This window comes from Heptranchias perlo, chromosome 35 (genome assembly GCF_035084215.1).
Source record: "Heptranchias perlo isolate sHepPer1 chromosome 35, sHepPer1.hap1, whole genome shotgun sequence".
NCBI classification, from domain to species: domain Eukaryota; kingdom Metazoa; phylum Chordata; class Chondrichthyes; order Hexanchiformes; family Hexanchidae; genus Heptranchias; species Heptranchias perlo.
In genome coordinates, this window is record NC_090359.1 from 18,355,211 (window position 1) to 18,378,887 (window position 23,677).

A 23,677-nucleotide genomic window follows, 5' to 3' on the forward strand; every position below is an offset into this window, starting at 1 on the left:
TGTGAGAGAGAAAATGTTGAGAGAGAACATCGTGTGAGAGAGAAAATGTGTGAGAGAGAAAATGTGTGAGAGAGAAAATGTGTGAGAGAGAAAATGTGTGAGAGAGAAAATGTGTGAGAGAGAAAATGTGTGGAGAGAAATGTGTGAGAGAGAAATGTGTGAGAGAGAAAATGTGTGAGAGAGAAAATGTGTGAGAGAGAAAATGTGTGAGAGAGAAAATGTGTGAGAGAGAAAATGTGTGAGAGAGAAAATGTGTGAGAGAGAAAATGTGTGAGAGAGAAAATGTGTGAGAGAGAAAATGTGTGAGAGAGAAAATGTGTGAGAGAGAAAATGTGTGAGAGAGAAAATGTGTGAGAGAGAAAATGTGTGAGAGAGAAAATGTGTGAGAGAGAAAATGTGTGAGAGAGAAAATGTGTGAGAGAGAAAATGTGTGAGAGAGAAAATGTGTGAGAGAGAAAATGTGTGAGAGAGAAAATGTGTGAGAGAGAAAATGTGTGAGAGAGAAAATGTGTGAGAGAGAAAATGTGTGAGAGAGAAAATGTGTGAGAGAAGAATGTGTGAGAGAGAAGATGTGTGAGAGAGAAGATGTGTGAGAGAGAAGATGTGTGAGAGAGAAGATGTGTGAGAGAGAAGATGTGTGAGAGAGAAGATGTGTGAGAGAGAAGATGTGTGAGAGAGAAGATGTGTGAGAGAGAAGATGTGTGAGAGAGAAAATGTGTGAGAGAGAAGATGTGTGAGAGAGAAGATGTGTGAGAGAGAAGATGTGTGAGAGAGAAGATGTGTGAGAGAGAAGATGTGTGAGAGAGAAGATGTGTGAGAGAGAAGATGTGTGAGAGAGAAGATGTGTGAGAGAGAAGATGTGTGAGAGAGAAGATGTGTGAGAGAGAAGATGTGTGAGAGAGAAGATGTGTGAGAGAGAAGATGTGTGAGAGAGAAGATGTGTGAGAGAGAAGATGTGTGAGAGAGAAGATGTGTGAGAGAGAAGATGTGTGAGAGAGAAGATGTGTGAGAATACAAGATGAATTAGTCTGCCTCTTGGGAAGTATATGGCAACTCTCAGGTGAAACCTCATAAAACATGAAGCTAAAAAAGGTATAAACATAAACTAAAACTCTGAAAACTGTAATGGAGATAGCACTGTAGTACTGACCGCAGCCCAATTTCTTGTGTGTTGCATTTCTGATGACATTTCATTTGCTTCTAGAACAAGTAACATCACACATTCAAGGAACATTCATGCCATGTTTATCCCAGGTCGACGAAGACTGGTCAAGAATCTTACCTATCTCCTTACTCTCACTTATAAAGTGGTTAGCTGGAAGAAACACTCAGTGGTCCATTGGAAGAACCCTGCCTCGTAATTATCACAACATCGGATGTCACACAGCAAACTGTAATTGTGATTTTAACTGATTTTAGCAGTACTGGTTGTCATAGATCACTCATTTCGTCATCCAAACTAAAGGCTGCCAACCATTTTACAGATTAAAGCATTCATTTATCTAGAACCTATGTGCAAGATATATGTGTATTGCTTTAGTACACAAAAAATTAGCAATAATCAGCAGCCCGACACAGATCCAGGAGAAACCAGCCAGGATAATAGTTCTGCATCTACTAGATCATGCAGCTTATTCAACCTCTATACAGATTGAACAGTCACTATGAATATACTACAGCAGGAGTGTTCAATCTTGTGTCTTCATGGGCCTCTTCGGTACATACCACAGAACCATGTGGGCCACATGCAAACTTTATAAAGTAATCAGCTGCCCTACACAGATCCAAGAGCAACCAGCCTGGATAATATTTTTACATATACTAGATCATGCAGCTTAAAAAAAAATTATTCAACCTCAACACAGGTTGAACAGTCAATATGAATATACTGCAGCTGGAGTGTCCAAGCTTTTGTCTTCATGGGCATCTTAAGTACATAATCAAGAATTATCAGGGCCAGAGTGATCTCTTGGATTAGTTTTGATCGCCAAAGGGGTCAGAGAAGAATTTCCCAGATTTTTCTCCCCCCAAACTGGCCTGAGTTGTTATCTGGTTTTTCGCCTCTCCCAGGAGATCACATGGTTTTGGGTGGAATGGGGGGTGTATACATTGAGATACACAATTATGTGGGACAGGCTGGATGGACCAGAGGGTCTTTTCCAGTCCGTCATAGTTGGTATGTTCGTATGCGCCATGTGGGCCACATGTGAAATTTAAGTGAATGCTCCCATCAACCTGCCTATATTTGAAGCTGCTGATACTAATAGATCTTGACATTCCAATTTAGGATTCATGCACCAATGAGACAATAGCACTGATTACACTTTGCAAACCTCCAGTGTCATGAAATTCAGACTGGACAAACCAGCATGTCAGAAACATAAACAACAACTTGTTCCTCTGAAGCACCTTTAATGTAGTAAAACATCCCAAGGCATTCCACAGGAACGTAATCGGATAAAAATTGATACCGAGCCAAAGGAGGGGGACGGGTACAATAGGATGAATGACAAAGCTTGGGCAGAGAGGCAGTTTGTAAAGGAGGGTCTTAAAGGAGGAGAGGAGGAAGAGTTCAGGGAGGAAATTAGAGCTTGGGATGAAGGAAGTGGGGGATGGACAAGAGGCCAGAGTTGGAGGAACGCAGAGTTCTTGGAGGGTTGAAGGGCTGGAGGAGGTTACAGAGGTAGGGAGGGTGAGGCCATGGGGGGATTTGAACAAGAGAATGAGAGCAGTTCTGGGCACCGCACCTTCGGAAGGACATATTGGCTTTGGAGGGAGTGCAGCATAGGTTTACTAGAATGATACCCGGACTTCAAGGGTTAAGTTACGAGGAGAGATTACACAAATTGGGGGTGTATTCTCTGGAGTTTCGAAGGTTAAGGGGTGATCTGATCGAAGTTTATAAGATATTAAGGAGAACAGATAGGGTGGATAGAGAGAATCTATTTCCACTGGTTGGGGATTTTAGGAGTAGGGGGCACAGTCTAAAAATTAGAGCCAGACCTTTCAGGAGCGAGATTAGAAAACATTTCTACACACAAAAGGTTGTAGAAGTTTGGAACTCTCTTGCGCAAATGGCAATTGATACTAGCTCAATTGCTAAATTTAAATCTGAGATAGATAGCTTTTTGGCAACCAAAGGTATTAAGGGATATGGGCCAAAGGCAGGGATATGGAGTTCGATCACAGATCAGTCATGATCTTATCAAATGGCGGAGCAGGCACGAGGGGCTGAATGGCCTACTCCTGTTCCTATGTTCCTATGAAATGGTGCTGTTGGAAATAGAACAGAGTTACCTGGACTTTATGGGCCAGGTTACCGTACGTGACCCATGGACTGTAGTTTTTCTTTATTATTCGTTCATGGGATGTGGGCGTCGCTGGTGAGGCCAGCATTTATTGCCCATCCCTAATTGCCCTCGAGAAGGTGGTGGTGAGCCGCCTTCTTGAACCGCTGCAGTCCGTGTGGTGAAGGTTCTCCCACAGTGCTGTTAGGAAGGGAGTTCCAGGATTTTGACCCAGCGACGATGAAGGAACGGCGATATATTTCCAAGTCGGGATGGTGTGTGACTTGGAGGGGAATGTGCAGGTGGTGTTGTTTCCATGTGCCTGCTGCCCTTGTCCTTCTAGGTGGTAGAGGTCGTGGGTTTGGGAGGTGCTGTCGAAGAAGCCTTGGCAAGTTGCTGCAGTGCATCCTGTGGATGGTACACACTGTAGCCACTGTGCACAGGTGGTGAAGAGAGTGAATGTTTAGGGTGGTGGATGGGGTGCCAATCAAGCGGGCTGCTTTATCTTGGATGGTGTCGTGCTTCTTGAGTGTTGTTGGAGCTGCACTCATCCAAGCAAGTGGAGAGCATTCCATCACACTCCTGACTTGTGCCTTGTAGATGGTGGAAAGGCTTTGGGGAGTCAGGAGGTGAGTCACTCGCCGCAGAATACCCAGCCTCTGACCTGCTCTCGTAGCCACAGTATTTATGTGGCTGGTCCAGTTATGTTTCTGGTCAATGTTGACCCCCAGGATGTTGATGGTGGGGGATTCGGCGATGGTAATGCTGTTGAATGTCAAGGGGAGGTGGTTAGACTCTCTCTTGTTGGAGATGGTCATTGCCTGGCACTTGTCTGGCGCGAATGTTACTTGCCACTTATGAGCCCAAGCCTGGATGTTGTCCAGGCCTTGCTGCATGAGGGCTCGGAATGCTTCATTATTTGAGGGGTTGTGAATTGAACTGAACACTGTGCAATCATCAGCGAACATCCCCATTTCTGACCTTATGATGGAGTGAAGGTCATTGATGAAGCAGCTGAAGATGGTTGGGCCTAGGACAATGCCCTGAGGAACTCCTGCAGCAATGTCCTGGGGCTGAGATGATTGGCCTCCAACAACCACTACCGTCTTCCTTTGTGCTAGGTATGACTCCAGCCACTGGACACTCTTGCACTATAACTGCATAATCCATTTACAGAAAAGTACTAAACATGTGCAGTACTTAAACCAACTATGTATTTCACATTTGATAGAGGAAATATCTATCATTACAACAGAACTCTGAGTTGAAAGCATATAGGAGGAACTTTAGCTGCTGCAACTGAAAAAACCACTTGAACACATTTAAAGTGCTTTTTTGGCACAGGAGGAGGTTGATATATTATTTCATTGCTACAGTGTGATTTAAGTAAAAATAAATTGGAGCGGGATGGGCAACGATTAACACCCCTGATCTGAAAGTACATCACTGAAAGGAACCCTAGTCCTGAATTCATTAAAAGAACTTTTTACAGATTAAGACATACTACAATGTAAAGCACTGCCTGTCCTTTAGCACCCTATATGGTCAAAAATTCATTAGCTTAAACTAAAACAGTTCTATTATACAGTAAGGTCAACACTTGCAGTGTCAATCTCCCATATATAGCCATATTGAAGAATGATTCTGCTTCCAGTACACACAGTCTCCATCTGTGCATGGTTTCCCTGACACAAATCTATATTTAGTTTAGAACAGATATCTTGTTAATTAGTTTGCATTGCTCTTCTCATCTTAGGCATTTCTCAACAAAGTCGATATGAAATCAAAGCTATTAATATAACCTTACATTTAGAAAATAGAAAGGTCAGTTGTTCTAAAGGGGAAAGTAGAAAATATCAGTAAACACCATACAATATGCTTCACACATTTTGAAAAATGTGACTCCCCAAAGCCTTTCCACCATCTACAAGGCACAAGGTAATAGGTTTCCATGGTTACAAAACCAATCCCCGCAATGCCGAGACGCATGATTATCTTTTACGTACATTAGAAAGAGTGGACATGTGAGAGTGACAGGAAATGGGCTCACATCTATAACTACTGATCTTGAATTGGCCTGATTTTCTGGGGGGTGGGGGAAATGGAGTTGTAAGACGGTTCTTTAAAATCTCACAGAACACAAAATAAATGAAACAAGTTACTAACTGAGTAATGGAACTGAACTTGCTTAAAAGTAAGCTCTGAAGGAGAGCGATATGGTTATCACAGCAGATGATCTCCCATAAACACACTGCCGCGAGTGGTAGATGTGGCTTTGTGTCTGCTAGGCACACGACAAGTCCTTGACATCATTCCTGGCTTTGTGGGGTGGCACACCCCCCCGCAATCAACTAAACAGTACTGGTTTGCACAGAGGTGCAATCAGAACTTTATTCCCCCCCAAACAAGCAAAATCAACGCCAAGTTAACCAGATGTAAGCCACATAACATTCGGTAAAAGTTGCTATTTATACCACCCTTAATTCATGCTACACTTTCACAAGTGACTCGTGTCTAAATCCCACAGGTTTATCTATAATCCTGTCCAAATCTCAGCTGTCAACATTTCTGAGGCCTGCACAATAAAACAAGCCGGCATTCCCAAGATACTATTTGCTAAACAGATTGGACACATGCATTCTACTAGAAATCCAGTCTTTTCCCACCGCAAAGCAGGGCTAACCAATAAGGGTGAATGAAACCAAGTAAACAGACAATAAATTTAGTGCAAAAAAGTCATCCTCCTACTGCAAAGGGAGGGAGGGCGATTACAGATAAGAGCTGGTACATTTTATTGCAAGGGAGAGAAAAAGGTGGGATGCGGAAAACATTTTTCTTATCAATTGTGATTAGCCAGCAATCCAAAACAATTGGCAACCAAATGTAAAGGTAGAAAAATATTTTATATCCAATCATTTCTAGTCTTAACAAAAGCAAAATACTGCGGATGCTGGAAATCTGAAATAAAAACAGAAAATACTGGAAAATATTCAGGTCAGGCAGCTTCTGCGGAGACAGAAACAGAGCTAATGTTTCAGGTCATAGGAACAGGAGGAGGCCATTCAGCACCTCAAGCTTGTTCCGCCTTTAAATTAGATCACGGTTGATCCGTACCTTACCTCCATCTACCTGCCTTGGTTCTGTAACCCTTAATACCCTTGCCTAACAAAAACTGATCAATCTCAGTTTTTAAATTGTCAACTGACCTAGCCTCAATCAAAGGTCGATGACCTTTCCTAGAAAATTTCTAGTCTTGTCTGTATTACCACGTGTTGCTTGCTCACTTATATCCCCCCCCAAAGAAAGAGTGGAAATTGAGGCAGGAACGACACAGCACAGAGTTACACAAGGCAGAGCGCACGAGAAAGGGACAAGCCGCCACAGCTACAAAATATTAGGTACAGAGAAAGAGACACATGCCGGGGGCTGAAAGAGACAAAATCAAAAAAATACAAAATCAGAGGGAGACAGAGAGCTAGATCAGAGAAATTACATGAACAATGCAAAAACACACATTGCAGAGATACATATATAAAAAAAATCAGAGTCCCTCTGACTTACTGTGAGCAATGTCACAGAATGTTCACTAGCTCATAATGAAATACGGTTCAGGATTTTGTAGAGTTCCACAGATTTTTTTTTACACGCTGCCTAGGTTTTAATAAATTCTAAACGATGGGGTAGTCATTTGTGCTTGGAACACACACTCAAGGGAACAGCAAGTTGTCACAATGTATCGCCATCAAAAACCAAAACCCAGTTTTGCAGAATCAATGAGCAGGTAGCAAGTGTTCACAACACAAAATAAAACTTCAAAACAGAAATTGCTGCTTGCAGGGGAACATAAGAACATAAGAAATATGAGCAGAAGTAGGCCACACAGCCCCTCGAGCCTGCTCCGCCATTCAATCAGATCATGGCAGACCTTCAACCTCAAGTCCTCTTTCCCGTCTGATCCCCATATCCCTTGATTCCCCTAGAGTCCAAAAATCTAGCCATCTCAGCCTTGAAATATTCAATGAATTAGCATCCACAGCCCTCTGAGTTAGAGAATTCCAAAGGTTCACAACCCTCGGCGTGAAAAAATTCCTCATCTCAGTCTTGAATGGCCGACCCCGTATCCTGCGATTATGCCCCCTACTTCTAGACTCTCTAGTCAGGGGAACCAATCTCTCAGCATTTACCCTGTCAAGCCCCCTCATAATCTTACGTTTCAATGAGATCACCTCTCATTCTCGGCCCATTCCACTCAACCTCTCTTCATAGGACAACACTCCCATCCCAGGAATTAATCTAGTGAACCTTCGTTGCACTGCCTCCAAGGCAAGTATATCCTTCCTTCGATAAGGAGACCAAAACTGTATGCAGTACTCCATGTGAGGTCTCACCAATGCCCTGTATAACTGTAGCAAGACATCCTCACTCTTACACTCCAACCCCCTTGCAATAAAGGCCAACATGCCATTTGCCTTACTAATTGTTGCTGTACCTGCATGCTAACTTTTTGTGTTTCTTGTACGAGGACACCCAAATCTCTCTGAACACCATTTAATAGTTTCTCACCGTTTAAATAATATTCTGTTTTTCTATTCTTCCTACCGAAGTGAATAACCTCACATTATACTCCACCTGCCACCTTCTTGCCCACTCACTTAACCTGTCTATATCCTTTTGCAGGCTCTTTGTGTCCTCCTCACAGCTTACTTTCCCACCTAGCTTTGTATAGTCAGCAAACTTGGGTACATTACACTCGGTCCCTTCATCTAAGTCATTAATAGATTGTAAATAGTTGAGGCCCAAGCACTGATCCTTGCGGCACCCCACTAGTTACCTCACAAGGAGGTGGTGAATAGTTTGCATAGGGCTCCTTGGAGATTTTAGGAAAAAAATTGTTTAGGAAATGCAACTTCTAGTAACAGGCAAGCATGAATTTCAACATATTCTGTGGCTCAACAAATTTATCCACTGAGTAGTTGAGCCACATTGGTCAGGAAAGTAACAGCAACATCAACTTGCATTTATATAGCGCCTTTAACGTAGTAAAACGCTTCAAGGAGCAAATCAGACAAAATGTGACAGAGCCAAAGAAGGAGCCATTAGACAGGTGACTGAAATTTTGGTCAAAAAGGTAGGATTTATGGGACATCTTCTTAAAGCAAAGAAAGACTTACATTTATATAGCGCCTTTCATGACCTGAGGACATCCCAAAGCGCTTTACAGCCAATGAAGTATTTTTGAAGTGTAGACACTGTTGTAATGTAGGAAAGGAGAGGTGGAGAGATATAGGGACGGAATTTCAGAGCTTGGGGCTTAGACAGCCAAAGGCACGGCCACCAATGATGGGGTGAAGGAAATCAGAGATACACAAAATCGAAAGTTGGAGGAACGCAGAGTTCTTGGAGGATTGTACGGCTGGAGGTGGTTACAGAGATAGGGAGCGGAGGAGCCATGGAGGGATTTGAACACAAGGGTGAGAATTTTAAATCTGAGGCAATGGTGGACTGGGAGCCAATGTAGGTCAGCAAGCACAGTAGTACCCACTTTCAATCTCCAGTTGGTGCCAATTTTACTGATTCAGCCATTACGGAGGCAAGGGCTCTCCAACTGGCTGGCCTCAGCCTCCAGTAATTAGGGAGCAGAGAGAGGGGAAAAATGTCAGGATTCCTGCTCCTGGTCATTATCCAGTGACCCCTGCTGGAAAGTGATGGTGGACAATGGTTAAGAATGGATCCGAGCTCAGCTTTGATGCTCCCAGCAGTCAGATGATCCGTGCCTCATTTTAAACTCTCACACATAATGGGGTAATTCTTTGAGGGGAGAAAATTGGAGGAAAAAAAACTGCTGCCATTCTTATACAACTTACAGGCTGAAAAAACAGTATTAAGAACCCCCCAACCTCCACCAGGCTAGACTGGCCAAAAAAGGACAATATTTTAAATGAGACCCCAGCATAGCAAAAGCCAATTGAAATAAATAAGAAAAACAAATGGAAATGTTTACAGCTATAGCAGAGCCATTTGACATTAGTCATACTAAAGGGGAAAAGAGAAAAGCTTTCAAGGTCCTAAGGACTCAACTTATGCTATGTATAGGCAGATCCAGTCACATGAAGACACTATACACATGGGGAAATCTTTTTGTTCAGATTAAAAGAAAGAGAATTAATAATAATTACCCATAACTAACAAGATAAAAAACTGCTATGACAAATTACTGAATATAAAGGGTGCAAAAGTTTCTATGTACCCCAGCTTTAAAAACAGAGGTAATCCTTTATTATATTCTGCTGAAAGGAAGTAGTCTCAGCTATGTAACACTGTATAGGCAAATACACATTCACAAGTTCTTGGCTATAGTTCACAAAATAGGAACTAGTTCCAAAAATAGACACATCTTATGTGAACTTTTTACAGAATGCTCCTCTGTGCTGCCTACCATAAGTGCAGTTAAAGGACACATGGATAGGAAGGACTACCTACCAATCTGAATAAACAAATCAGATACAATTTACAAAAACCAATTTACCTCCACCTTCCAAAATGCACAGAGCACAAGGAATGATTTCATTAAATTTATATAGCACTTTTAACAGAAAAATTAGGAGTTCACCAAATGCACGGTAGAAAAGATATATTTTTAAAGGCATGGAGGGAAGCAGCAAGGCAAGAGGAAGTTCCAGGGTAGGATCTAGGTGGCTGACAGAACTCCTACAAAGTGAAGAATGCTGGCAAAGGGCATGCACAGGAGGCCAATCGGTGGACCATAGGATGAGTGCTGGAGGAGATTTTGGAGGCAGGGTGGGGCAAGATCCTGGATGAGTTGTACACTAGGACAATGTTTTTGAACTTGGTGCATTGGGAGAAAAGGACCCACAGGATCTCGGAGGACAGGGAGGATGCGCAAGTGGGTCAGGTTGTCAACAGCGGAGCTTCAGACGAGTTGGATTCTGTAAAGAGTGGAGCTCAGGAAGCTGACAGAGGAGGCTTTGGAGAAGTTGAGCCGAGATAGCAAAAGCATGAATAAGGGATTCAGTGGCAGTGGGCTTGAGATCTGGTCAGAGTCAGGCAATGTTGCAGGGGTGGATAGGGTATGGGTTTGAGGTTTAGCTCAAAGTCGATTAGGTTGTTGACCTCTGGTTCAACTAGAGTGAGCAGCCAGAGAAGATGATGGGGTCAGGGGTGAGGATACAGAGTTTGTGGCAGGAGCCAAATAAGATGGCTCTGGATTTCCTAAAGTGCAATTGAAGAATGGTCTGTCGCATCCATGACTTGATACCAGATAAGCTGTCTGAGAACATGAGGTAGTAGTGGAATCAAGGATAGTGATGGAGAAGTAGAGATGGGTATCGTGCCTGCAGGCAGTGCCTGAGGAGCAACATGTAACCATGAAAGAAGTGTCAATGATGGAAGGATAGAACTTTGGAGATAAGTGTGTAGGACAGGAGGAGAAACAATTGCTGGCTCTGTTGAGAGAAGGAGGAGTGGAATCAGGCATGGGTAATCCCTAACATTGGACATTTTAAAGAGTGTTAAAACTTGAGTATGGGGGCTGGGGTCTCAGTGTCCTTTCACCTCTGGATGAGGGCTTGTCAGAATTAACATAACTCCAAGTTAGCAAGTGTAGAGCGGGGGACAGGCATCAACTAAATTAACAAAAATAGTTTTAAAAGAGGCACAAGGAAGAAATTCTTCACTCAAGCGAAATGTTTTAAACAATCTGCCACGTGGCTAATGGAGACAAAAACATTAGCGACGCTCAGAAATGAACCTGAATGCTTTGCCCAGCATGTTAGTGCACTATAGTAATGAGTTCTGATAGGGGAAATGGCCTTTCCTTGTTATTATGCTGAACCTACTTCCAAATAGATGTGGGCCCACAGGACAAAGCTGCTCACAATTGAACATTGAAGAGGCAGTGTATTTTTCCCCAGAGTTCACAAGGATAGCATGTATGGGAAATGAAAATATTGCAGGGGTGCCCTTCTGAGGTTGGGTTAAAACATATTGTTGGAGCATAGTAGAATAGGCTTTACATCTAATGAATGCTATACCCAGCCTCTAAGCTTGATGATGGCAGTGAAAAAACAAAGAACTTGCATTAATATAGCACCTTACTTTACCATGACTCTCGATGTCCAAAAGCACCGCACCATATAGCTAATTACTTTGAAGTGCAATGTGGGCAACTGTTTTTTTTTTGCTGCTGGTAGCTAAAAGCAGTAAATGTTCCATTCCTACCCTCAGCTTGATAAAATAAATACCATATGTAAAAAGTGGTGCAAATTCAAAATATTCAAGTAAAACATAAAAATACTTGCATTTAAATAACATATTTCACATCCTCAGGGCATCCCAAAGCACTTTGCAACCAATGAATTCCTTATTGTTTTGTAGGCAAATGTGGCAGCCAACTTGCAAACAGCAAGATCCCACGCAATGAGATAAATAACCAGTTTAATCTGTTTCAGTGATATTGGTTCAAGTACGAATATTGGCCAGGAAAGCTCTCCTGCTCCTCTTCTAATATTGCGAGAGGATCTCTCCCTCCCCAGTTAAATGCTCAACCATAATGTGCATCTGCATCTTGCTTTAGGAAAGACCTTTAATAATACTACCGCTTTTCCTGTCATACGATTTACAATACATTTGAAAAATTGCATGTAAAAAATACTATGCACTTATGTTTTGCAGATTCCAGTATTATAGGGTTACCAGGTTATTTAACTTGATTGGGTCTAATACAGTCACTTTGAGAGGGGTCGGGGAGTAGAATCAGAAGTCGAGCTTTGCAGACTTCATTAATTAAAGGCTAGTTAAATCATTTGTTTCCTTGAACGTTACTAAAGATCATGTTACAACACGTCCCTGACTTTTGCATTATACAGCACAAGATCCATACTGAAGGGCAGGGCTCAAGAATAAGGCTCACTAAATTACAGAATGTAATGATTACAAGATCCACACAGAAGTAATAAATGACCAGTAGTTTACACAGCCACTTAGTAGGCAAACTTCAAACTGTAGAATTTTTCTACCATTCCATGAGTAAATAAGGAGAAACTGTTTCCAGTGGCAGAAGGGTCAGTAACCAGAGCATTCAGATTTACACTGATTGGCAAAAGAAACAGAGGCGACATGAGGAAAAAAACATTTACGCAGCAAGTTGTGATGATCAGGAATGCACTGCCTGAAAGGGTGGGAGAAGCAGATTCAATAGTAACTTTCAAAAGGGAATTGGATAAATACTGGAAGGGAAAAAATTTGCAGGGCTATGGGGAAAGAGCAGGGGAGTGGGACTAATTGGATAGCTCTAACAAAGAACCGGCACAAGCACAATGGGACAAGTGGCCTACTCCCGTGCTGTAAGAATATATGATTCCCCCACCTACACGTAAACTACCTGTTGATCCCTATTCAAGTTCTGTCTCCTGCCTTCCCTGGAAAAACAAATCAAGCGGTAGTTTTAATATCACTATAACCTTCAATCCCCCTTTTCAATAGATATCAATCAAGCTCCTTTTTTATGGTGTCAATCGAGACCCAACCAACCAACTGGAAAACAAAAGCAAAATACTGCAGATGTTGGAAATCTGAAGGATCCATAATGGACACATTAAGTTGTCTGTTCTCTCCATAAGTGCCTCACTTGCTGAGTTTTTCCAACATTTTCTGTATACCACGTATCTACTATCCTGTGAAGGAGGGAAAAAGTTTGCTTCTAATCTTGCTCAGGACATATGCATTTTGTACCTGTGCCCTCTAGTCGTAAGCTCATTGTCCATGTTAAATAACTTGCTTACATGGATTTGTAAACAGTAAGTCATGTCTAACTAACCTAGTTGAATGTTTTGAGGAAGTCACTAACGTGGTTGATAAGTGTGTGTCTGGATGTTATTTATAGGGACTTCCAGAGGCATTCAATAAGGGACTGTTAGGAAAAGTGTAACCACATGGAATTGGAGGCAACCTTTTGACAGGAGAATGGAATTGGTTAGGAGGCAGAGTGTAAGGATAATGGTTATGTACTCCAATTGGGAGGATGTGACTAGTGGTGTCTCCCAGGGATCTGTACTGGGGCCTCAGCTTTTTACTATATCTATTAGATGAAGGAAAAGAGAGCCATATATCCAAGTTTGCTGATGTCACTAAGTTAGGTGACACAGTAAATAGTGTAGATGGGAGCAGAAAGTTGCAAAGGAACACTGATAGATTAAGTGAGTGGGCAAAACTATGGCAGATGGAGTTCAACGTGGGGAGGTTCAGGGGTGATGTCAGGAAGCACTTCTTCACACAAAGGGTAATGGAAATCTGGAGCTCTCTCCCCAAAAAGCTGTTGAAGCTAGGTCAATTGAAAATTTCAAAACTGAGAGTAATAAATTTTTCTTAGGTAAGGGCATTAAGGGTTATGGAACCAAGGTGGGTAAATGGAGTTAAGATACAGATCAGCCAAGATCTAACTGAATGGCGGAACAGGCTCGAGGGGCTGAATGGCCTGCTCCTGTTCCTATGTTCCCATCATACCTCCCTCCATCTTGAACAAAAATAAACTTGAGCCTCTCTTGCTAACTTATGATAACACACCACTCCTTTTAAAAGACCCTGAGCGAACTGATTTTATTTTTTCTTAAAAAGCACAGACTAACAAGAAATTCCATTATAGGTTGGGAAATCTGCATTCCCACCACATAATTTGGTTTCCTGGGGTCAGTAGCTGAAGAGATGCCCTCAAGCTGGTTTAAAGACGTGATTCTACAGCTTGTAATGGAATTGCTTTGGAACACTCCCTGTAAACTCAAGTCACTGAAGTAGCCGAGCAGGGAAGAATACCCTACTGTTCTTTTTAATCCTGTTCCTGGGACGTACTCACCCCTAGTTGCCCATTTAATGTGGTGGGCTGCTGTCTTCAACCACTGCAGAGTTTCAAGTTGGCAAGAAAAAACTCATTAAAAAAAAACATTTAAAAAAATTAAAGGCTATTATTTTCTTCTATAAAAGGGGGCAATTAGCTTGAACCAAAAAAAAGACTCCTCAAATTTCCTTCTTCTTTAAACAGTTTGATTTCTGCAGCTCCAGGTGGACGCCAAACATCACTCGTTGAGATTGGGATATGAGCTTCAGCCACATTTGTTGCGCAGGGTGCTACATTCCCCCACTCAGAAGGGATGCAGCACGAGCGATAGCTGTGCCAACCTGCTCATTGTAGTAACCCATCATTCATGAGTCGGTCCTGCAAGTACGGAGCAGAGTCCTCTGGAATTGTAGGACTGGTCTTGGGACAACTTTCCAGAATGGCTGAATAAGAGGGCCATGACCAGGATGTACGTAGACGGGTACACCTCCAGCCAGAGCACCTCCAGCAGGTGTCAGGTATGATGGGATGAAATTTGTGGAGCTTGTAAGCGGTGGGGTGAGTGAGAAATAAGATCGAGTTGGTCATTGAGTGTTTTGCTGCAGGTCGTCCTCCCTTGGCAGCAAATGTCTCTTTAGCAGGCTTCCCAAAGGGCTTCGGTTCTGTCTTTAGTCACGGAAGTACGCATGTTGCACAGGGTGGAGATGTGGCTGCAGGATACTGTTGAGGAGTGTAAGGAAAGTACCTGCAGGTCCAGCAAGTAGTCCTTCATCCGTACGTAATCACATTGGTCCTGCTGTAAGGTGTGAAAGTTCTTGGCTAACTGATGGAATGTCCAGATGGGCCCTCATTGAGAAGCAGGCAAAACACCAGTTCAAGAATCATTCTGGAGGCCTCACTAAGCACAAACTGTCTTCCATTGATCAGGAAGGGCAACCAACTACCCCAATTGACATGAGTAGTAGTAAGCAGGGCCTTGACACAATCCCTAGGAAACCAGAACTTGACTTCTTGATCAGCGCTGCTCCCAGCACGAGTGGTCACACCAAGAAACCTGGATGCATCAACACACTTCTCCCGCAAACGCCATGCAATCAAAATGTACAATGGCTTCATAAAATATAAACTTGATGGGAATTCATTAAGAAAACAAAATCTACCGAGCAGGTCAGAAAACAGATTCTCTATAATTTGGCACTATCATATACGTGATTGACTGATGTCACACATCTGCCTCATCACCTGTGCAGTTATGGGATGCTGAGCAATACCAGATAGCCACACAGAATCCTGTCACACTTATGTAAATATATCACACATTAACAGTTAGACACAAGATAAATTGCTGCTCACATCCTTTGGAGAATGAGCTTATGCATAAACTCCCAGTTGCACAACGTACATATATCCAATTCATCCATGATCATTATACTGATCATATAATTTCCCTTTAAACTGGCAACAGCCCCTGGTCCGGTTGGATCACATCTGCACGTACTAAAAGAAGTTAGGGAAGAGATAGCAGAGGCACTATTACATATATATAAAAATTTATTAGAAAAGGGAATAGTGCCAGAGGATTGGCGGAAAGCTAATGTGATTTCTATATTTAAAAAGGGAGATAGAACAAGTCCAGGGAATTACAGACCAATTAGCTTAATGTCGGTGGTAGGAAAGATAATGGAATCCTTAATCAGATGTAATAGAAAAACATCTAGAAACTGAAAATATAATAAAGAACAGTCAGCACAGATTTCAAAAGGGAAGGTCATGCTTGACCAATCTTATTAAATTCTTTGAAGTAACAGAAAAGGTAGATGAGGGTAATGCAATGGATGCAATATACTTGGATTTTCAAAAGGCCTTCGATAAGGTAACACATAGTAGACTCATGACTAAGGTCAGAGCACAGGGAGTCTGGGGACAAGTAGCAGAATGGACAGCAAGCTGGCTACAAAACACAACAGAAAGTAAGGGTTAGAGGTAGAGATAGGGTTAAAGGTAGTAACTCAGACTGGCAAAAAGTGGGAAGTGGAGTTTCACAAGGATCGATGTTGGGACCACTGTTGATCACTATTTATATAAACAATATGGACTCGGGAATCGGAAGTACAATTTCAAAATTTGCGGACAACACCAAATTGGAGGGTATATCTAATACCGAGGAGGGCTGTGACAAAATACAGGAAGACATTAATAGGCTTGCAGAATGGGTATGTAACTGGCAAATGAATTTCAATATAGATAAGTCCAGGATGGTACATTTTGGTAGGAAGAATAAGGCGGCCACATACTCCTTGGAAAATAAAAGTCTAAATGGTGTTGAGGAGCAGAGGGACCTGGGGGTACAGGTACACAAATCACTAAAAGTAGTGAAGCAGGTTAATAGGGCCATTAAAAAAAAGCAAACCAAGCACTGGGGTTCAATTCCAGAGGGATAAAAAGGATATTATAAAAAGGATATAGAGGCACTGGAGAAGGTGCAAGAAAGATTTACGATGATACCAGAATTGAGAGGTTATGCCTAACTGATTGAACAGGTTAGGGCTCTTTTCTCTAGAAAAAAGACTGAGGGATGACCTGATAGAGGTCTTTAAGAGTATGAGAGGATTTGATAGGGTAGACGTAGAGAAGATGTTTCCATTTGCGGGGGAGACCAGAACTAGGGACCATAAATATAAGATAGTCACTCATAAATCCAATAGGGAATTCAGGAGAAACTTCTTTACCCAGAGAGTGGTGAGAATGTAGAACTCGCTACTATAAGGGGTAATTGAGGCGACTAGACTAGATGCATTTAAGGGGACGCTAGATAAGGAAATGAGGGAGAAAGGAATAGAGGATATACTGATAGGGTGAGATGAAGTAGGGAGGGGGGAGGCTTGTGAGGAGCATATACACCGGCATGGACCTGTTGGGCTGAATGGTCAGTTTATCAGAGATGCTTGCAAGAGGACTAAAACATACTTGCAGTGATCATATCCCTTTATATGCATAAGTCACTCAAGCTTCACTTGGTTTAAGACATTCTCAATTAGGTTCTGACGCATAATTCTTTTTCACAGATTCATATTCTATATACAAGCCAACCATTTGAGCATATCATTCAACCCACGTATCTATTATTCTGTATGCAACAAACTTCTTCCACCTATCATAAAAAACTTACGGCACAGGAGGTGGTCATTCGGCCCATCGTGTCAGTGCCGGCCGAAAAAAAGAGCTTTCCAGTTTAATCCCACTTTCCAGCACTTGGTCCGTAGCCCTGTAATTTACGGCACTTCGAGTGCACATTCAAGTACTTTTTAAATGAGTTGAGGGTTTCTGCCTCTAACACCCTTTCAGGCAGTGAGTTCCAGACCCCCACCACATTCTGGGTAAAAAAAATTCTCCTCAGCTCCCCTCTAATTATTCTACCAATTACTTTAAATCTGTTCCACCTGGTCACTGACCCCTCTGCTAAGGGAAATAGGTCCTCCCTACCTACTCTATCTAGTCCGGTCATTATTTTATATACCTCAATTAAATCTCCCCTCAGCCTCCTTTGTTCCAAAAAAAAAACAACCCCAGCCTATCCAATCTTTTCTCATAGCTAAAATTCTCCAGCCCTGGCAACATCTTCATAAATCTCCTCTGTACCCTTTCTAGTGCAATCACATCTTTCCTGCTGTATAATCACATAAGTAAGCTTTAAAAATTGTTCATCAAAATTCTGAGTAACGTTAAGTAATTGAGTAGCATTATAAATAACTTTAAATATATTCCTTATCAAATTAAACAATGCCTTGAAATGTGTACAGGGAATATTCATAAACATAGGAATTTGTCACAGTCAGTATAACTGAACACTTTCAATAATGCACATCCAGGAAGTACATAATCTTTATTTGTTTCCACTTGGTATATTAAAATGCACCACAGCTTTTTTTTGAAATACTTCAGTGCTTAAGACCAAAATAATTCCCCTCTGTACAGATGCAAATGGATCTAGCCACGTACAATACACTTGAGGACTAGGAGCTGAAAAAACACTTGTGTTTTGAAATCATACAATTTATGCTTTACATAAGAATCTCTCCTGTATTCCCTGAAGCATTTGAAACAACAACTTGCATTTATATTGTGCCTTTAAAGCAGTAAAAACTTCCCAAGGCAATTCACAGATGCGTTATCAGACAAAAATTGATACCAAGCCACATAAGGAGATATTTGGACAGGTGGCCAAAAGCTTGGTCAAAGAGGTAGGCTTTAAGGAGCGACTTAAAGGAGGAGAGAGAGGTGGAGAGGTTTAGGGAGGGGATTCCAGAGCCTAGGCAGATGAAGGCACGGTCACAAATGGTATGCTGAAGGAAGTCGGCCAGAATTGGAGAAGCGCAGAGATCTCAAAGCGCTGCAGAGCTGGAGGAGGTTACAGAGGTAGGGAGGGGCAAGGCCACGGAGGGATTTGAAAACAAGGATGAGAATTTTAAAACTGAGGCATTGCCGGACGAGGAGCTAATGTAGGTCAGCAAGCACAGGGGTGATGGGTGCGAGTTAGGATACAGGCAGCAGAGGTTTGAATGAGCTCAAGTTTACAGAGGGCGCAAGGCGGGAGGCCAGCCAGGAGAGCATTGGCATAGTCAAGTTTGGAGCTAACAATGGCATGGATGAGAGTTTCAGCAGCAGATGAGCTGAGGCAGGGGCAGAGATGGACAATATTACGGAGGTGAATGTAGACAGTCATGGTGATGGAGAGGTTATGTGGTCGGAAGCTCAACTCACGGTCAAATAGGACGCCATGGTTGCGAACAGTCTGGTTCAGCCTCAGACAGTGGCCACGGAGAGGGATGGAGTCGGTGGCTAGGGAACGGAGTTTGTGGAGGGGACCGCAATGGCTTCTGTCTTCCCAATATTTAATTGGAGGAAATTTTGCCTCATCCAAAAACTGGATGCCAGACAAGCAGCATGAAAAATTAGAGGCAGTCGAGAGGTGGTGAGGCAGAACTGGGTGTCGTTAGTGTACATGTGGAATCTGACATTGTATTTTAAGATAATGTCGCCGAGAGGCAGCAAGTCGATGAGAAATAGGAGGGGGGCCGAGAACAGATCCTTGGGGGACTCCAGTGGTAACAGTGCGGGAGCAGGAAGAGAAGCCATTGCAGGTAATTCTCTGGCTACAACTGGAATGGAACCAGGCGAGCACAGTGCCACCCACGGAGGATGGTGTGGTCAACTGCGTCGAAGATTGCAGACCAATCAAGAAGAATGAGGAGGGATAGTTCACCATGGTCACAGTCACATAGGGTGTCATTTGTGACTTTGACAAGGGTCGTTTCAGTGCTGTGGCAGGGGTGGAAACCTGATGTGAGGGGTTGAAACATGGAGTTGCAGGATAGATGGCCTCAAATTTGGGAGGTGACAATACATTTGAGAACTTTGGAGAGGAAAGGAAGGTTAGAGATGGGGTGATAGTTTGCAAGGACAGATGGGTTCTTTGAGGAGGGGGTTGATGATTGCAGATTTAAAATGGAGGGGGAACCATTAACAATATCAGCTAACACAGGGACCAGGAAAGAAAGTTGGGTAATCAACAGTTTGGTGGGAAAAGTGCTCGCTTATTATGATAGACCTAACACCAGGGCCACTAATATTGCCATTTTCAAAGAAACAAGAGATAAAACTGCAGCATACAATCCCAAAAATCCTGGGAAAATCCGTGCAATGAAAACAGAATTTTGACTTATTCAGGCACTGTAAGCCAGTAGCCCCAATTACAAACACAACTGTGGAAATAGATTCCTAAAATACCAATGAAAATCCTGGAATCCCAGATGATAAAAATGGAATTTGACTTATTCAAGTCACCATAAAACAGTGGCCCTTCCTACAAACTCCAATATAGTACTGAGGAAAGTTAAACGTACAGAGTTCACTCCTTGAGCATAAATTGCCTACCAGGTTCTTTGTACCAATTATCTATGTCTAGATAGGTGGATATAAATTTTCTTTAAAAAAAAGTTGCTGAAACATAAATTAGCAGAAACATAACTGCCCAGCATACTGTAGCAGGAAATGCAGTGCAAGCTTACAATCCAACTTACTTACATAATAAAATGTATTTCTGAAATAGATTTAGACCCTTGCACTAAATTAAAATCAACCTAAAAGGTAATACACCCTGCTTAAAGGTGTCTGGGTTTCATAATATGCGAGATATATATACGTCTGTCTCTACATCTCTATAAAAGATGCATATAGATATGTGTCTCTATATATGATTAGTCTCCCTCTGTGCCTACATTTACATCTATATGCCTATATATGTCTCTCTCGCTACATATATCTATATATATCTCGCTGTTATATATGTCTTTCTCGATAGAGACATATATGTAGTGAGAGCCATATATATATCTAAGTTACCTATATGAATATTGTATGTAAGTTACCTATATGAAACATGAGTTGCTTGTATATACATTGCCTATATACATGAGCTACAAATCAGTTACATGTGTATAAGTTACATATGTAAGTTATACATACACAAGTTACCTATATTTTGTTATATTTAATATTTACATATATATACACATATATACTCACCTGTTTGTTCACGTGTATACTATATGTATTGTGGCACGCTTGCCCACGCGCGCCCCCGTGGCACGCTTGCCCACGCGCGCCCCCGTGGCACGCTTGCCCACGCGCGCCCCCGTGGCACGCTTGCCCACGCGCGCCCCCGTGGCACGCTTGCCCACGCGCGCCCCCGTGGCACGCTTGCCCACGCGCGCCCCCGTGGCACGCTTGCCCACGCGCGCCCCCGTGGCACGCTTGCCCACGCGCGCCCCCGTGGCACGCTTGCCCACGCGCGCCCCCGTGGCACGCTTGCCCACGCGCGCCCCCGTGGCACGCTTGCCCACGCGCGCCCCCGTGGCACGCTTGCCCACGTGCGCCCCCGTGGCACGCTTGCCCATATATAGATATTATACATAGGTAATTGTGTTATATATTTTATAACTCATTTACCATTATATAATTGTTCGATTGGTAAATATGTAGGAATCACTGTAAGGTTGGTCCAAAAGAAAACAAATCTATAAAGAGGCCTTCCCAACACACAAAACCATTTCTTCAAATAAAATTCCCCAAACAAAAGCTGAATTGCAAATAAACACTAGTCGGGTTCGAATCATTTTTTTTCCTATTATAAAAATGAAAACAGTTCATTTGAATGGAGAATATTCCGCAAAAACTGTGAAGGCCGCACCTCCCCTCCATTATTAAACCTGGCCCAAAGAATGGCGCTCCTCGGCGAACAAACTCCGTCAGAAAACGTTATTTTTAAAAAAAAATTTTAAAAAGAGAAACCGGTTATTTATTTAAAACGTTGGTCGGCATTTCCTTACCCGTAGAGCGGAGAGGTCGATGTCGTCCAGGCTGCGGGCCGGAGGCTCACTCGCCATCTTCTCTCCCTCCCCTCAACACAACAACAGGAACAAATCTCAGCCTCACCTCAGGTAAAGAGAGAGGGAAGGAGTCGGGGGGTGGGGGGGGGGGAATGGACCTAATTTTATTGGTTTAGCAGAGAAAAAAAAGGATTTCTTCTCAAATAATGGCGCGGAGGGAGGTGCAGCGCTTCATTTATTCGTTGGGAGAGAGGGAAAGAAGAAGAGCCAGCCGCTCCGTTCTCTCCTCCGCCTCCATTACCGGTGTCTTCCGACATGAATGGATTTTTCTCCTTGTTTTCACCCCGCCCCCTCTCGCCCGCCCTCCTCCAACGCTGGCTGCAGCTCGCCCTGTAACCAAGAGTAACGCTTCCGCCCTGACGAGAGCGCGCGCGCGCGCCCCCGCGCCCTACCCAGCTCTCGCGCCTAACGTCGCCTCCTCACTGACTGCCGCTCTTAGGCGGGCGCGCGTCCGCCCACCCAACGCGCGTTCCGTCGCTGCCCGCCGCCCCGTAGGCGTGTGTGTGTGTGCGCGCGCGCGCGCCCCCTCTCGCGTCGTCCACCTCCCTGACTGCCGCTCTTAGGTGCGTGCGCGTGCGCGTGTGTGCGCGCGCGCTCCCTGTCCAAGCCTCGCGCGTTACGTCTCCCCGCCTCCTCAGGACGGACGGACGGACGGCGCGCGCATGCGCTTCATGCCTCTCTCGCTCTCCGCTCTCCGTCACTGACGGCTCCCAGGCCGCGCGCTGCTCCTTCTGTCTCGCGCGGTTGTCAGGGAGTCTCCAGGGGGTTAAAGTTTAATCTCCTGGGACGCAATGCTGCGAGGAACAATCATCGGGGCATTAAAAGAATTGTTTATTTATTTTTTGCACTTTGCCTTTGAACAAGTTGGTTTATTAGTGATGAATATGTTGGAGGTGGGGGAAGAAGGCTGTTTGACTGACAGTCAAGAATCGTCCAATCAGGTAACCAAGAGCGAGCTCCCCTTCCGATTGGCTATGGTGGGCTGTGACATGCAAGGATTGACATATTAGAGTGGCCAATGGTGGCAGTGGGGGCGGAGCCATTGGAGGTCACGTGATGAAAGCTCCAGGAATGCTCCCTGCCAGAGTTGGCAAGCCCATGGCTGATCATCTCCGCTAACCCGTCTTTGCTCCGTATCCCTCGATACCCTTACCCGACAAAAATCTATCAATCTCAGTCTTGAAACCTCCGATTGACCCCCAGCATCCACAGCTTTCTGGGGGGAGAGTTCCAGATTTCCCCCCCCCTTTGTGTGAGGAAGTGTTTCCTGACATCACCCCTGAACGGCCTGGCTCTAATTTTAAGGTTATGCCCCCTTGTTCTGGACTCCCCCCACCAGAGGAAATAGTTTCTCTCTATCAACCCAATCAAATCCTTTAATCACCTCAATTAGATCACCTCTTAATCTTCTGCACTCGAGGGAATACAGGCCTAGTCTGTGCAACCTGTCCTCGTAATTTAACCCTTTTAGCCCCGGTATCATTCTGGTGAATCTGCGCTGCACCCCCTCTTAAGGCCAATATATCCTTCCTGAGGTGTAGTGCCCAGAACTGAACGCAGTGCTCCAGATAGTTTCTGACCCAAGTTCTGTACAACTGAAGCACAACTTTGCCTAGATAAAGGCCAACGTTCCACTAGCCTTTTTAATTGCCTTTTGTACCTGTCGACTAGTTTTAAATGATTTGTGTACTTGGACTCCCAAATCTGTTTGCTCCTCCAAAGTTCCTAGCTTCTCACCATTGAGAAAATATTCCACTTTACCTTTCCTAGGTCCAAGGTGGATTACCTCACTCTTGCCCTCATTGAACTCTATCGGCCATAGTTTTTCCCATTCACTTAATACATCAATGTCCCTTTGCAAGTTCCTGCTCCCATCTACACTATTTACTGTCCCACCTCAATTAGCGTCATCTGCAATCTTGGATATAAAACTCTCTATTCCTTCATCCAAGTCGTTAATAAATATGGTGAGAAGTTAAGAGCGGCAACAGATCCCCGGGGAACAGCACTTGTCATATCCCACCAATCTGAGTACATACCCTTTATCCTCACTCTCTGTCTCATAGAATCATTGAATGGTTACAGTACAGAAG

The 23,677-nt window shown here is 43.4% G+C and overlaps 1 protein-coding gene across 2 annotated transcripts in view; it reads right to left on the reverse strand.

Annotated features, from left to right (window-relative positions):
• Positions 1 to 21,867, reverse strand: part of LOC137302379 (misshapen-like kinase 1) — a 202,284-nt gene extending 180,417 nt beyond the window's left edge. For both annotated transcript variants that reach the window (XM_067972004.1, XM_067972003.1), the window contains exon 1: positions 21,525 to 21,867. In XM_067972004.1, the coding sequence (XP_067828105.1) occupies positions 21,525 to 21,581 (57 nt within the window). In that variant the 5' untranslated portion in view covers positions 21,582 to 21,867. The remainder of the gene's footprint in view (positions 1 to 21,524) is intronic.
• Positions 21,868 to 23,677: the final 1,810 nt, after the last annotated feature.